General features: G+C 45.7%; 4 protein-coding genes across 4 annotated transcripts; 1 reads left to right on the top strand and 3 right to left on the bottom strand.

Annotated features, from left to right (window-relative positions):
• Positions 1–1070: 1070 nt before the first annotated feature.
• On the top strand, positions 1071–2898 carry GL218_08859 (uncharacterized protein; the record flags this gene model as incomplete). The annotated part of the gene is made up of 2 exons (XM_033585672.1): positions 1071–1866; positions 1919–2898. The coding sequence occupies 2 exons, from the start codon at positions 1071–1073 to the stop codon at positions 2896–2898; spliced, it is 1776 nt and encodes a 591-aa protein (XP_033440213.1).
• A 1717-nt stretch (positions 2899–4615) lies between these two features.
• On the bottom strand, positions 4616–6557 carry GL218_08858 (Meiotic sister chromatid recombination protein 1; the record flags this gene model as incomplete). Its single annotated transcript, XM_033585671.1, has 6 exons — positions 4616–4828; positions 4901–5502; positions 5562–5742; positions 5799–5980; positions 6037–6399; positions 6479–6557. 6 exons carry the CDS (start codon positions 6555–6557, stop codon positions 4616–4618), a joined length of 1620 nt encoding a protein of 539 aa, XP_033440214.1.
• Positions 6558–7650: 1093 nt separating this feature from the next.
• GL218_08857 (SH3 domain-containing protein) lies at positions 7651–10263 on the bottom strand (the record flags this gene model as incomplete). The annotated part of the gene is made up of 6 exons (XM_033585670.1): positions 7651–7868; positions 7964–8415; positions 8467–8698; positions 8755–8839; positions 8933–9870; positions 9978–10263. 6 exons carry the CDS (start codon positions 10261–10263, stop codon positions 7651–7653), a joined length of 2211 nt encoding a protein of 736 aa, XP_033440205.1.
• A 2390-nt stretch (positions 10264–12653) lies between these two features.
• On the bottom strand, positions 12654–13966 carry GL218_08856 (Glucose N-acetyltransferase 1; the record flags this gene model as incomplete). The annotated part of the gene is made up of 3 exons (XM_033585669.1): positions 12654–12689; positions 12744–13336; positions 13390–13966. The coding sequence occupies 3 exons, from the start codon at positions 13964–13966 to the stop codon at positions 12654–12656; spliced, it is 1206 nt and encodes a 401-aa protein (XP_033440206.1).
• Between the last annotated feature and the right edge of the window lie 1748 nt (positions 13967–15714).

Raw genomic sequence — 15714 nt, 5'->3', positions numbered from 1 at the left:
TGTTGTAGCACTACCTTAGGTACTGCCAACTGCCAGCGCTGGAGCAGCAAGTAAACCTTTAGATAGCCACTTAGAGATGGTCTTATAGTGGATTATATAGTGGGCCTTACAGTGGACCGCAAGGGACAATTTGGTGGTTCTAGAGGGGCATTTTAGGCTTTAAGTGCGCTAAGAAAGATGCAAGTCAAAAAGGCGGTGACACACCTCCTAATTAAGTTTAGCTCAGCCCATGAACGGGGATGAACAAATCAGGGACCGTGCAGAGCTGCGGGAAGTCAGGGTCACCCCACCAATGGAACTAAAAAAGAAAAAAAAAGTTAAGCTGCAGTAACAGTGGGATATATCCACCAGTGGTTTTTTCCCGGGCCTGCAATTACATATTTTTCCCTTCTCACTTTTTTCCTCTCAGGAAAACCAATCTACAACCAAGACAACGAAGTCGCACTACAAACAGCTTTCAAGAAAGTATTCCAGTTAGATCACACTAAAACTTCGTCGAGAACAATGCCTTCGGCCGTCGCTGAGCTGTAAATACCCACTACGGGACATGTCTGGCGTTCCCGGTCATGTCCCGTAGTCCAGCAGTTCACCGAGATATTCAATCGCAATTCGACAACTTGACGAAGTTATACAGGCTTTCACTGTCTTGTGTGCCCTTTTTCAGCCAAAAGGGTGCCTCCCGGAAGTCTAAATATTAGACAGAATTACTGCATTACCGCGCATTTCGCCCATCCATTGCCGGCGTATACGACTTCGGCTCAGTGACCACGATATACTTTTCCCTCAACCCCTTTCAACTCCTTCCCCTTTCCTAACAATCGCCCATTACTTCGTTCCATATACCCTCGTAACAGTATACAACTCGGGCATAACCTTGAGAAAGGGCATTGTCGAGAAATTAAAAGGTTTTTATACTACCACGAGAGTGGACACTCTCTGCATTATCTGCACTGTTCGAGTATCACTAAGGCTTCACCGCCGTTTGTCTCGATTTTCTCAACCTCGAATCCGGGGGTGGAACCATAACCCCTGCATTTCTCGCATATCCTCTATAATTAGCATACGGTACAATGTCCCGCAACGTACGGCAACAACGGCCACCGACTACTCCTGTCAAGGTCTCCAGGCGTCGTGCCTCGGATGCTTCGTCGTCACTCGACCTCTCTGATGAGGGTGGTTATTCTGGAGTAGAAGACATCAGTGATTCTGACGACGACGATGAGGATGGAATAAATGCGGTCGAGGAGGAGCATATTCTCTCGCATGAACTGCACAAGCCTATTCGCAGCTCACGCTCCCCTCGACCGCATGAAGAAGACGAACAGGATGAACAAGACGATGAAGATGACGGTGAGGGTGGGGATGAGTACGAGGGCGATGATGACGACGCGGACGACAATGCCAGCTGGGATGGCATCTCCTCTGAAGCAGACGCTGACGACGATCTCACAATTGATCAGGGATATACCAGCACAGAACGGCGCGTCCGCTTCGATATCCCTGAAGATTCGTCGGACGACGACTCGACAGAAACTGATGACGATGTAGACCATGGTTTTTTCCCTGATCTCTTCGTTGACAAGAGCATCCTCGATCCTTCTTTCCGTCGAGAAATTGAGCATGATGCTGATCCTTACGACTCGTCCAACTCGGAAGCATTTTGGGATAATTATTCTACCGCTGCCGGCGACTGGCTTGGCTTTGACGACGAGCCAGCCTCTGATTTTGAGGCTTTGATCAAATCCTTGGACGATCAAGATAGTACGCCGGTTCCTACGCCTATGGCAAACCAGGATTTATCAACTTCCACCAACACCCCCATGGATCTATCCGACGATGACGAGATCTCCCTGGATGGATATCAAAGTGAGTGAGAAACTTGGCCGATAACAAATGTATGCTAATCCTCCCCGCGTAGCTGATGGGGATACCACCGATGAGGAAGATCCGCCTGAGAAACCCGTCCGACGTAAGACTCGGCGGGAGGCTATAGACGATGATTCCGATTCGGATGTCATTACGCTCGTTCGGCCACGCCGCGGCCAACCACGCGTTGGTCGGTTCAACCTCGACAAGTCTAGCAAGAAGCCCATTGCGATCTTGAACCCGAGAACCGGCAAGATGATGATCTTCACTCATCAAACTATGAGAGGTAGAGGTTTCGATCTCTCTCCAGAGCAATTCAACTTCCACTATTTTGACCAGACCCAGTCTTCTCCTATGCTCAGCAATCCGGGCAGTATCATGATGAGCGGCATGATCTCCTCTAGCACTTACGGGGACTTTATGAATACGCACGCCGTTGGCCCTGAAGAAGCTTGGTATTCTCAGTTATCTGATGGGAATGCAGTTGAGACGTCTGATTCGGACGATCAAGTCGTCGATGAAGCAGAGAAGAATCTCAAGTTGGAAGATTTCATCACCTTGGATAATGACGATGAGGATGACGAGGGTGATGAATCATCTGAAGAAGAGAAAACCCTCGAGAATGACGAGACGGAGGATCAAATATTCCGCACACCTGGTCGTACACCCGGCCGCCCCGGTACTGCGTCCAGCGATGTAACATCCCTCCTTGACCACTTCCAACATAATACCAATATCGTCGGCGCATTCCGCCGGGACCAAGCGAATCATCAGTTAATTAGCCGTAGCAAGGCTACCCGAGAATCTCTCGCGTTCTCTGGTCCCTATTTTGAGGGCACTCTCCGTGGCATTAAGGATGGGCGCATCGCTACTACCAACGTTCCCATTTCTCCCATGCGTAAGCAGAAGAAGATGCCCGAGCTCGCCAGCAGCCCTCTCTCAACCGTGACGCAGAAGAGGAAAGCATCATCGGAGCACCATCTTGGCCATAAACGGCAGAGGAGCATTCCCGACGTAGATCTCAGGATCTAATCCTTTACACGTCATACTCTTGCCCGACGTTCTTTTTCCTTTTTTGTTATCACAATACGCCGATGGACGGTGTGGCCTATTCCAATAGGTCATTCCCTGGCCATTGATCACCTACCTACAAGACGAATCCAATGTATTTATACGGATCGATCACAGGGTGATTTCTTTTTTCTTTGTCTCCAGCGTCTGTACCTAGAACCCCTGTCAGACGGTTCTGATTTGGTATCTAAAGAAGGCTAGTCATGGCCGGCAACGCGATACTCCTATCCACGGCTATGCTAACTAAGAGAATTGGTAGCAGCTGCGCGAAATTACTATGCTTGTCAATAGTTTCCTTAAATCTCTTGTTCGTTCCGGTGGTTGAAGACCACACGATCTAGCCTGACAAGCTCTGGTGCTTATTTAGACGGCCGTAGACAAAAGCGGAACCTGGTGTTTATAATACTGTAGAAGGACAATAATGACCCCGATATATTTGCGAAGACAAATCGTGTTTGACATCATGCTGAAAAGTATGAATGCTCTCGCGTCGTCTTGTCCCTAAAGAGGCGATGTTGTTCGCAACGTCTCACAAGATACTATTTCATAGAAGACTCAATCTAAAACTACTTTCATCATAACGTCTATCGTCGTCTATGAAATTGTGATACTATTGACATGAGTGTTTCTATAATCGTCTTCAGGTTAATATTGACATTGCTAATATCGCATTCCCCTCTATTTCTATATCCTATAGTTAATAGTTAAATATCAAATGCTCACCTTCAGCTATTCACCAATCCTACTCAAACTTCACTTGATAGTTATTTTGCTCCAAGAGGTATTGGAACTTACTACCTTCAAGACAACTAATATAATCAAGATATACCGCTACTTATTTTTACGAGTTTGACCAGGCCTTATTAACACGTTCTCGTTAGTATACCATTCAGCCAGAATCCCTCATGTTCGTGAGCTAGCTTTCACTCCTACCTTGAACTAATTCATCCCTATGGCCATACCCTATTATGTATATCTCTACCTAACACTTCGTACGGTGGACTCGTTTAGTCAACTTTGAACTATAGGTCTTTCTTTAGGCATAGAATTAGAGCTAGAGTAAGTGAAAAGTCAACAGGAAAAAGAACAAGGGAGAATATCTACAGCCGTGAATTGGTAATAAATTGATTGTTAAGTTCAATTCCGAAGTCTCACGATTAAAGAAGTGCAGCTATGAGATACCCATTCGAATAAAGACAACATCACTAAGTCAGAAAAGTAATAGGCACAGGGTATTACAAGAGACATCAATCCATAACAACATATCAATAGAACTAATTTCACAATCTCAACTACAGTATTCATCATCTAAACGTAGACAAAAGCCAGTGTTAAGTCTTGCCTACTCGGTTACTAACAAGAGCCCTCAAAAAAATAGGGGGAGGGGGGATGATCCTAGAAATCGTAATAGCCAATATCATGACCCTGCCCTACCCAAACCGTGATGAAAAAGAGCCCATAGAACAACAGTACACCTTGTTTTAACTTTCGTTGCGCCAAGTCGATCCATCCATATTTTATCATCATCGCGTGCTCATCTTTCTTATCTAACGGCTACGCACCTCATACAATTCTTCTCGTACCTCAACATCATTTAGAATTTCACCCATCCATCCATCCATCCCTTCCCCTCCCCAATCTTGCTTAATATAAAGGGTATTTGAGCGCGATGATATGATCATAGCTCCTCCTTAACCTCGCCAGCCTTCTTCTGCGCGGCCTCGGAACCGGCACCCAGTTGTCCTACGACCCACTGGTAGGCGTCCTTGACGTTCTCGCCAATCTTGGCGAACGCAGTGCTAGCCGGGTTAGAGGTGCCGTACTTGAAGTACGTCGATTGCTTGCGCGCCTCGGCGCGAAGCTCGTTGAGGGTGGAGCCCTGGGGGACGGGCTATGTGGAAGTTAGTATTTTATAGATTATTTAACATGTACCGAGATGTTCCAAATTGGAGATGAAACTTACCACGCCGTAGCTGTCTAGGTACGCCTTTAACTCGCTCTCGCTCCAGGTATTGAATGTGCTCTTCTTAGCTGACTCGGTAGCTTGAGCCAAGTAGCTTGTCGCGGAGGCGTACGAAATGCCACCGGCACTTGAAGCAGACGAGTAAGCCGATTGAGCAGCGTCTACGAGCTCGTCTCGGGTAGCGGAGCTGCTCTCGCCAACCTTCTCTGCAGCTGCATTGCCGCTACTGGCTAGGTACTTCCTTAGGTTATCGTAAGATAGGTCGTCCCAAGTCCAGGCGCTGTAGGGGTGGGCAGCCTTATGAGCGTTGCGTCGTACTAAGGCGCGGAGCTCATCAGTCTTCGATCCTTGGGGAACGGGAACTCCGCGAGAATCCAAATAACCCTTCAGTCGGCTATCGGACCAGACATCAGTTGCCTTGTTGAAGGCATCCTGAGCAGCAAGGCTGGCATCGTTGGTGGCCTTGGCGTACTGGTTACCAGCTTTGCTAGTGGCAGCACCGAAAGCGCTTGAAGCGGATGCGGATACGTTGTCACCGAGGATCGCAGCGCGGTTTTTCCGGACAAGTGCACGCAACTCATTAGTCTTGCTGCCTTGAGGAACTGGAGATGCTATTAGTAAAAGTTACGAGAGTGGTCCAGCGGCTATCCAAGTTACATACCATTGATTCCGTTCTTGTCACAGAACTCCTTCAGTTGAGACTCGCTCCAAGCATCAATAAGCTTATCAGTGAGAGTAGCGTAGGCAGCACTGGCACTGGCGGAAGCAGATGCCTTCTGCTCTTGTGCCTTTAGATAAGCAAGGCGAGAGTTGCGGCGAACCATGGCAATGAGTCGGTTACGCTATAGTTCACGGTGTTAGTTCTATATGTTTGACCGGATCTTCAGGTAAAACTTACGTCAGTGATTTGAGGAGCAGGGACCCCATGGGTGTCTAGCCACTCCTTCAGGTCGGACTCGGACCAAGAGCCATAAAGCCAATCTCCAGGGTACGCAGCGGTCTCACCGGCTTTCTTCGCTACGGTCTCGTAGTTAGAGCGGACCTTCTGAAGGAGAGTATCACGGGTTCGTGGCTGGGGGACTGTACACGATATTAGTAAGATATCAAAGGGACTTGAAGATAGTTATAAATATTACCTGGAATGCCATGCTTGTCGGCAAACGACTTTAGAGCACTATCGGTCCAGGTATCCAAGATCCAATCTTGAACATTGGTCCATCCTGTCTGGGCTTTGTCTTCCGTCTCGTACCAGGAGCTCGCTACTTGGCTGACAAGCGAATCCTTGTTCGACTTTGCAGAGTCTTTAGTCTCTACACCTTTCGTTTTCAGGTATGCTGTAAGCTTGTCCGTGTCCCAGTTCTTATAAGGGGAAACGGCATAAGAATCCCAGTTTTTCTGAATTAAATTCTCAAGATCTTTTCGATCAGCCGGTGTAGGGTAGGGGATATCGTTGTCGGACAACCATCGTTCTAGTTCTGTCTCATGCCACTTGTTGTATGCTGTGTTTAACCAGAGGTATTAGCAAGTGATACCATGTAATCAGCTCATTTTCAAGAATATAACGTTGTGATAACTTACCAGCTTTACTAAACCAGCTACTACCCACGACGGCATCAGCCGCTAGGCCAAGAGAGAGGACGGTCGAAAGCCACCTCATGACGATATAGGTATCGATATCTAAACTTAATTACACGATTATATCCACGTTGATATTATGCTTCGTACTAGATATTCGTTCTATTACAGAAAAATTAAGTATGTTAAACTATGATAAATATCATAAAGGATGGAAGGAATAAGAAATGATTTTGTTTGGCACGGGAAGAGGAAAGTCGGTGGAGTTTTTAAAAAATGTATGATGATGAAGGATGATGAATATGTCAAAATGTATCACGTCACTATTTTCTTTTGTTTACCGTCACAAGCTAAGCTTGACAAGTTAGCTTTAAGTCAGGCAGCTCTATGCATTAAAGCCCCTTCACTTATGTACCTAAAGCTGAAAAGTATTTGTCGGCCCCCAGTGTCCATACGGAGCTTCACGTTTTCTTATGTGGCCATTGCGTTAGACAAATATGACGTAGTAGCTACAGCAACTTGTGGCACCATAGGAAAATCTAACTTGGTTAACCTATCAGAAGATCTAAAGTGATGGACATTACTAGTTTCAAAACAGAAAGAGGCGTCCAAGCATTCAAATCTTCTTTATCGAATAGAATATGACTAAGGAGATAGACAAGTTTGCATGCGGCTAGTATCTCGATCATAGATTGCGAGGCTGGATGATTTTAGAGGCGAAGAGCATGGAATGATAAACTCTAGTGATGTCATCGTCCTGAATTAAGTACCGTTTTAGCGTCGGTACGTATTGATTGTTAAAGCCACAATTTTATTTTGGTGTGGGGTAGAGCACGTAGAGGTATTTATTGGGGTTAACCCCACATTGCTTATTACTGTGCATCTATACCGTCTTTATACTGATATTACACTGTCCTTATATATACAGAATATATATAAATGTAAAAGCATTCTTGTCTTATAGACCTCTATACGCCTAGTATATAGCCCTCCCATAAGTAGCAAGTTGATATCTCCGACTGTAATGACAGCGTTATAAAACATGCCTCCTCTACCATCCCTAACTCCTACAACTCCTAATGCTCTAGAAGTGAATATGTCCTAACGTAGAGGGTATTGTAGGTCAACGTATCTCCCCTCTGGTAATCCCGCCAGAGATCACCATTGTATGTATATCAAGATGAACTACTGCCGATGGTCATTCTACGCATCTTTATGCTAGGCAACCCGAAGCTACCCTGCTTCTTGGCCTTGGGTAAACTATCTTCGTCTTCTTCTCCAGTCCTAATCGCGCCACCTCTCAATGACTCCTGTTTTACGTAAAATCGTGGGAAAAGCCCTCCTTTACCGTTCTTCTTCGTTCCGTACCAACACCAGTCATCATGATTCAGCCCTAAACGAAATGGTAGTACTAATTAGCAACCGAGTCCACTATGAAATTGCTGAAGGAGGATATAGGGGATTAAGTTAGGCTGAGGTTCAACATACAGGAAACATTAGACAAAGTTTCGTCCTTGTCAAACTGTAACCATCCTGCCGACGCATCTTTCACTTCGAATTTCCAACGCGTCGTAACGAACATGCCGTCGGTACACGTATTTGCGCCTGGGGAGTTTGCAGGTAATTCGAGGATGACATTTTTCGTAGGAAAGGAGCCCCATTGACCGTCGTGCCAACCAGTGCACCATTTTCCCTTCCAATTCTCTGGAAATTCGAGACCAACGATCCGGGCACCTTCTATAAACTTCATAACCCGATCCAAATTACCGTCAGGGTCTGTTAAATCGCGTCCATACCGTTTAATGTGGCTCTTAATGGCTCTCGCAGATGGAAACTTGGCTAGAGTCGCAGTGTCTGGAAGTAGGCTAGCTACAGGAGGGTTTGGGAAGTGAAGATCATAATCTTCAACACTAGGATCGTTCTTGGGCACTTCGCCATACCTTTTATGTTGTTAGCTAAACTTTTTAGGGAATCGAAGACAGGATTTTTACAGGATCGTGATCCCAGGGATCTCCGGCAAAGGCTGTGGGTGGCGTGATAAGTGTTTAAACAACTGGTCTTGCGTTGTAAATATCGTAGCATCGTCGGCATAGACAGTCTGTCCCTTTTCTGCGCAAAAGAGACAACCGAATCGCATCGTAAATGCTGAGTCCGAAACCAAGTGAGACTTATACAGAAATCGGAGACGATACAAAACGCCGGATTTGCCAAAGTTTCCACCCGCTACGAGTCTCAGGGGTTAGCTAAGTGACCTAGGGCCTTTAGGGAATTTAGCTTACGGTCAAGAGCGTCGTCAAGCTCTACTTCTAACAGTGATTGCGCGAACTCGCATTCTGTGCATCGGGCGGTGCTTCGTCTAGTTCCCTAGTTATACACCATTAGCGAAAATCGTCTCGTTACGAATATATCAGCTTTCTATGATATAGGCGGCAGATCAATAAGCCAAAATGCCCTTACATATTCCATTACGGCTTTGGTAGCAGCCCTGCGCCCCTTCACTCGATAAGTTTGCGCACCAGTGCATAAGCCCTTATTTATGTAAAGGCTGCTATCCAATCCGATCTGATAACCAGAGAACGAGTCTTTTCTTGCCGCAAAAAGTTCCTCTGCGGGTATTAGACCATCTTCGTAAGCCGGTGGACTCGGCAATGACGGTAGTTCAACTCCAGTTGGATCGTGTATTTCAGGGGAGTCTGACATGGACTTTGCAAGTGAAGTGGTTCTCTGGTCGCTCGTTGGGACGTGGACGGATGATCTAGGGCCCGAGGTATAACTACCAGTAGTGGTGTACCACGATATCCTACTATATGAAGTATCCGGGCTTTTAGGTGCATTAGGTGGTACCGATAACTCTTGGCCGTGTAGGGTAAGGCTGTCGAGGCTATTAAAGATGACAGGTTGCCCCACAAAGTAGTCATCTTCTGGTATCGAGTTATTGCGAGACCACGATTTGGCAGCAGTAGTCTGTTCGCTAACCCAGGCTGACGTCCTCGGGTTCGGAGGTGGCGCACTTGGAGGGGTAGATATAAGACTGATGAAATCGCGCTCTGCTCCTAGTATATCGGGACTGGATGGTCGTCTAGATGGCGTGCTAGTGCCACTTACGCCGGTATTGTCGCTGAGCCTCATAGGAGTAATAGATCCACTATTGCCACGGCCCTTGTTATTCGAACCCCGTGAAGATACCGGCTGTATCCACGGTAGAGGGGACGGTACTTCTCGCGTGTTTTCCTCGATATGTAGTCTCTTCATAGTTTCCATAAGGGTTAGAGCAAATGCCTTTGACGATGCTTGCACATCTGAGAACTTCTCGGGGTCGAATGAATCAACCTGGACGAAATCGTCCAAGTCGTAGAGCAAATCTTCTAGCCGTCTCTGGTTATCGAGAATCTGATCTATAAGTTTAGGATTAGTAGGGCTCCTCAAAGATGGCCTCAGTTTGACTGGTAATGGTATATCGCAACCCTTATATTGGTAGTGGTGGTAGTAGGTAAGTATTCACCATTCTGTCGCATAGCCTCCGTAAACGCATCGCCATGTTTGTCAACACGATCCTGCCATAGTGGCAGGAGTCTCTGCAGGGCTCGATCGCCTTCTTTAACTAGGGAACGTGCTGCTTTGAGCATATCCGCGACATTTTGTCCGTTCGACGGACCGGTGCCGTCTTCGTCCTCATCGTCATCGTCACCGCTGCCGGCCGCCGCCTCGGCATTAGCGACGGCTTCCTTGCCCCGCTCTACAACTTCTCGGAAAGGTTGAATAAGAAGCTCCTCGGCGTCGATAGCCATCACCGACTGTCAAGACGCACCCGAGAGCGCTTGAACATGGACTAGAGAACTGCAGTACGAATACCGAAGATCGAAATGCGTGAGATGGACGAAACCGGACTAGACCGTAAGATGACATGCATACAAACACAGATTCTCATAACCCAGGGTATCGTCATAAAGGTAAGGGGGCGTTGATGAGATGCACCATGTAACTAATGTATGTTGCGCGAAGGAAGAAATTAATTAATAGATTGAAGTTGGTTCCGTTATGACGGCACCTTTCATGTGCTCACCTTCCTTTTTCTTCAACCCTTGTACATATTTATCCCCCCTCATGTTTGGGGCTCTATCCTAGTTATCCTAGTATATTTCTAGCCATTCAAGTTGATACTCAGCCTGCTGTAAACTAGACGAGGGGGACCCTGAATCCGACATCCTGGTTCGTCAAGTTCTTGGCCGGCTGTTAGATATCGATATAACAAATTATAGACATGGGCGAATCACGGCGTCTCCATAACTTTCATAACTGATCGTTGGTAGGAATATAGCGCACCCACCTCCTGTTACGGTTATAGTTAAGCGCAACTCATAACCGTATGCGGCCTACCGATCTACCGATACCGCGAATTCGGATTTGCCGATGGCCAAATTCCGTATAGTAATAATTTTTAAGGCTTCTGATAGGTACTCTGATGGCAAATCAACCCCACTATCCGTTTTGGCGTGGGGAGTTTGAAGAGTTGATACATATATCCCTCATAGGTAAGCGTCTTTCAGCTATTGTTTGACAATTTGATTTGGGTTAGGAAGTGAAGGAAATAGAATCAAAAAGATTTTATCTTTTGAAAAAGTTTTAATTTTTCTTGGGTCGCACGAATTACATAATATACAATGCCACGTGCAAGTATGAATGGCTTACGTATCTACCAGCCTAGCTACCTGTTCTCAAGTTAAGTCCAAGCATCGTACTAATATTTTAGTGTAAGTTAGTATAAGTTAGTATAGCTCGGCATAAATAGCGACCATGCCTATAAAGACGTTCGAGATGAAGATCAAAATAGGGTAGATTATAGTGAAACCGATAGCATGTCATTTAATATAGCACTTTCTTTTCTCCTATGCCAACCCAAATCATAACCCGACGCTATAGTCACTAGCCTGGTATAATACTCATTGTTTTCATTACATCAGCTCTTCTTAGCGATATCTACAACATCAATGAAGTCTATTCTAGAGGCAAGTATGGATATCTTTCCATTCTACTAAAAATGAGAGTCAGGTTTAAGGTCTCCGTCATCTTGTTAGATCCAGGAGCTCCACGGAGACGCACCGCTTTCGTTATTTAACTAGCCTGATAAACTAGAACCATTACCTCTACTGAAGGAGATGAAAGCTCGTAAAGTTGCACCTACGCAAAAATAGGGATACTAAGAAAACTGCCTAAGTTAAGTACCTACCTTCGCAGAGAAACTTGTTTCCGAGATGGCCACAGAAAAGGGGGGAACAGATAGGGAAAAGGGGTTTGCTTGTAAGACAAGCCGTGCAACATATAAGAATTAGAGTGATACCTATTTCACGGGACGGGTTGCAGCATCGTGTCCCCTCCTCCCATACTCGTATTTCCTTTTTTTAAATCAAAATATAGCAAGCAGTGAGACTATGTCCCCTTAGCTATGAATACGAATGTTAAGCAGTTGGACTATTTTTCGTCATACTTAAATTCGGAAAAGAGCACCAAGCCCAAACAGATTGGAGACCTGTCGAAGTTCGTATTCTCCGTATCTCGATAAAAGTGGCCCTATTGCTCTACGAAGATATTGCATGTAACTGGATTAAAATCCTATGGCGTCTTTGGTTGAGGACAAGACTGATGTACGAAGTAGAGAAGGACTTATCGAGGCGAGGCTGAACGATCTGCTTCTATGATCCTAGGGTTTAGGCCTCTAGGTACTCGAAGTTTCGTTTCGTTAATACTAAAGCAGTATTCCCGAGGGCAACGGAAGACCACTCATCCTTTCACTTAAGTAGGTTACGCCTATGCTGTATCCCAATGACCACCTTGAAAATGATAAATTATGTTCTCCACTGTCCTCGAAATAACTGTTAGTAAATATTAAATGGAACTTATATTGCCCATCCAAGCTTCGACTATTATAATACAATAACACCCACCTACAGCATTTCCCCTGAGCCTTTAATAGCAACACCTACTGACGTTAGGTAGGCTTTGTTAAACAGGTAACATTTAAATAGACCTGCTGCAATCAATTTTTGTGAAAGAAGTAAAAGCGCTTCAATTATTCAATGCTGGTATCTATAACATGTCATGCCACGTAAAATACAACTCGAGTTATTCATTAGTAGAACACAAACCAACGACCCAAAACGGAACACTCGACATTCCTGATTTATCGCCTAGCTTTCCTTCCGGCGTTGCAAACCCTCTGATATAGATGTTAGTGTCTACAAATTTTATGATTTATAGGATTAGCACTTACTGTACGCCGCTCCGTGAAATCATCATAAAACCCGTTCCACAATTGCCTAGCTGAACAGTCCTCTTGACCGTTCTTCGTCTCACATTTAGGTTGCTTGTCTTGTCGCATCGAGTCAGTCATCGGGATCCACGGCTTTGGCACGGGCCAGTCGGAGAAGTGAAGAAACTTGGCTTCGTTAAAAATGGCGACAGGATCCCATTCTTCACGGTCGGTGCCCAAATAGTTCTGGTGATTGTCCCCACGGAATTCGCCCGTTAACAAATCATAAGGACGATGCGGGAGAATCATAGCACTATGTTCGTATAGCTGGTTCACAATTTCCATATCATAATCGTTACGCCCGGCAGATTCCATCTTCTGCATGATCCTGTCAAACTCAACCGCGCTGGGTTGCACTAACATCAACTGAGACGATAAGATCTTGTTGTCCGGAAATAGCCAGTAGGCACGAGGCATAGCAACAGGGCACGGCGGCATAAGGAATAACTCGTCCATGGTCTGGAGGATAGTTGAATCCGAGTCGACGTTTAAGACACGGGTGTATTGAGTTTGGTTGAATGCAAGAAGCTTGGTGAAAGATTCGGCCCAGGTAGCTTGAAACAGTATTAGAGAAAATAAAACCAAGAACAGACATGAGCGTGCTTACCATCACCTCCGGCTCGTCGTTTAATCTCTACGGGCACTAACTTAACCTTGTACTCGTCCCGGGCCTTAGCGAGCAACTTCGCCTCTTCTGACGTTGGGTTCGTCTCGCCAGCATCCATCATATTTTCGGGATACATCATGACGCGATCAGCCTTGCTACCGAGGCGGGATAGAGTCTCGAAGATCATGACCGAGTTGCATAGATATGCGGCGTTGGTAACATATTGCGTGTACGCAAATTGCGACCAGTTAACTTGAGCATCTTCGAATGCCGGTACGACCGCGGTAGGACAATTTGAATTGGAACCGGCGACGACGGCAGCACCACTATTACGCAAACTCTCGATAGATGGGAGACGATCGTAGTTTCGGAAACCTAGTAGGAATATGCCGACGGTAGCGAGGGAAAAAGTAGCGTAGCGCACTCGCTTCGAACTCAAGATCTGGCCGATGCTAGGTTTGAGATGTGAATCGGTAGTAGAGCCTGGGGTTGTGTTTTGTTCGCCATTCTGAACGGCACTATATCCAGATAGAGAGCCCCATGTAGAGGACCACGAGGAACCCCAAAGCGGAGCCATATCGAAATGGTGTTGTTTAAAGGTAGAGGTTAAGATTCGACAGTGGACGAAGAAGGAAGTTGAATCACTAAGGATTCGCCGAGAAGGGAATTAATACCAAGAGGTAAGCAATGAAACAGCACTCATCGGGGAAACAAGGTACTTTGTAAGTAGAAAATAGGAAGGGATAAGTTAATAGGCATTTGCTATGTAATTTGACATCAAACCAATATCTAACTACCTACTAGGTAGCTATCTACCCACAGTATACCTTAGTGTAGATGAACTGGGGAGAAATTGGTGGTGATGTTTGCGACCTGGATTTCCGAACGAGATTCCGAACAGGCTGAAAGGATTAAAGGTGATGGGCGATCGCATTGAAAGCGTCGCCATGTAAGGATTACGAAAGATGATACACTACAAAAGTACATGACTGCCACCTTAATCCACCTACACGTGGCTTTAGGTACTTTACCGCGTACGTAAGTACCTGTAAGTTCAAGTAAACTGCTCTGCTGCTCTTTCTTTGTTCGGTGGGGGTCGACGATCTAGTGCGTGCCGTTAAAATTATCGCGCTAACTTTAAGGAAATTGATCTTAATATGCTGGGGCTAAGATAGTCGCACCCACACAGTTCTTGATTATCTAATTTCCACTGTACCTACATATCTCTTTTCTATTGAGGTTTAGTACAACACAAACGCGGATTACACGACAGCTGCCTCAAGTATTTTCTACTTAACATCATGACTCGTTTACGCGGGTTATACCTTAATATTGTAATTTTTCCATCACAGCTTTCGATTGGCTGAATACTGGAGATCATCAACTTGATACGATCCATTTTCAAGGCCGTTGATTGCCATAAATATATTCTGCAATAGAGTCTCACCCGCTGCAAGGATTCACCTATAATGGTGACAGCTAACCCAAGATGCATTCTGCAGAATTCGCTTGCAGCTTGAGACTCATAATATGAAACCTGGAAGCGTCGCACTATGTATACTCGTTGAGCTTCTTCTGCCTGATCTGGTGTCAACCTCTACCCACGGTCGACGACCCAGCTGCTATTAGATGATCGGCTCCGAGTCCCCGACGGACCTTTCGGTTGATCGCTACTCGTCTAGCACCTAACCGACCAAGTTATCAACTTACGAAGTTACCAATCACATTATGATAGCACGTCTCTAGGGGGTATGAGTGGTTACCATGGTCTCATATACATGAGCTCCACGATCAATAACATTCTTAGTAAGCTTCATGGGGTATTATTCATGGTGGAGATGGTAGGTATATTCAGCTTGGTATATTTTTAGCCCCCAAAGAGGTCAGAGCCTACCTGACAACACTCAAGATTCTGCTGAACCTATTCAATATAGGAGAGAGAAGACATGGAAGACAGCGGTATGGCTTAATTCTTCTTCGCTACTGAGCTGGTCTACGGATTAAATATAAGATCACCAACTCACGTTGTAACCGCGCAGAGTCGAACCACCGTAGTACAGATCACAGAGTGGCTTCACGACATCAACCTTATCTCTCCCGCTTCAGCCTTGGAATCTTAATTCTTAAGATGAGAAAATTCCCAGGGGTGACCCCATGTGCAATGCTTAAATTCGGACCCGTCCACAGTAACAAGGAGGCGCAGACTACCTACTGCTGATTCCATCAAACGGGAAGCTGATGCAGTTCTTAACTAAGTTCGGCTTGAGGTCTCTAGCATTCAGCTCCTTCGAAGCTTTTCTAATGGCCATGTACTATGTAAAAATA

Source organism: Daldinia childiae, assembly GCF_008694065.1.
Source record: "Daldinia childiae strain JS-1345 chromosome Unknown Scaffold14, whole genome shotgun sequence".
NCBI classification, from domain to species: Eukaryota; Fungi; Ascomycota; class Sordariomycetes; order Xylariales; family Hypoxylaceae; genus Daldinia; species Daldinia childiae.
This window is presented reverse-complemented; position numbering and strand designations above follow the sequence as displayed.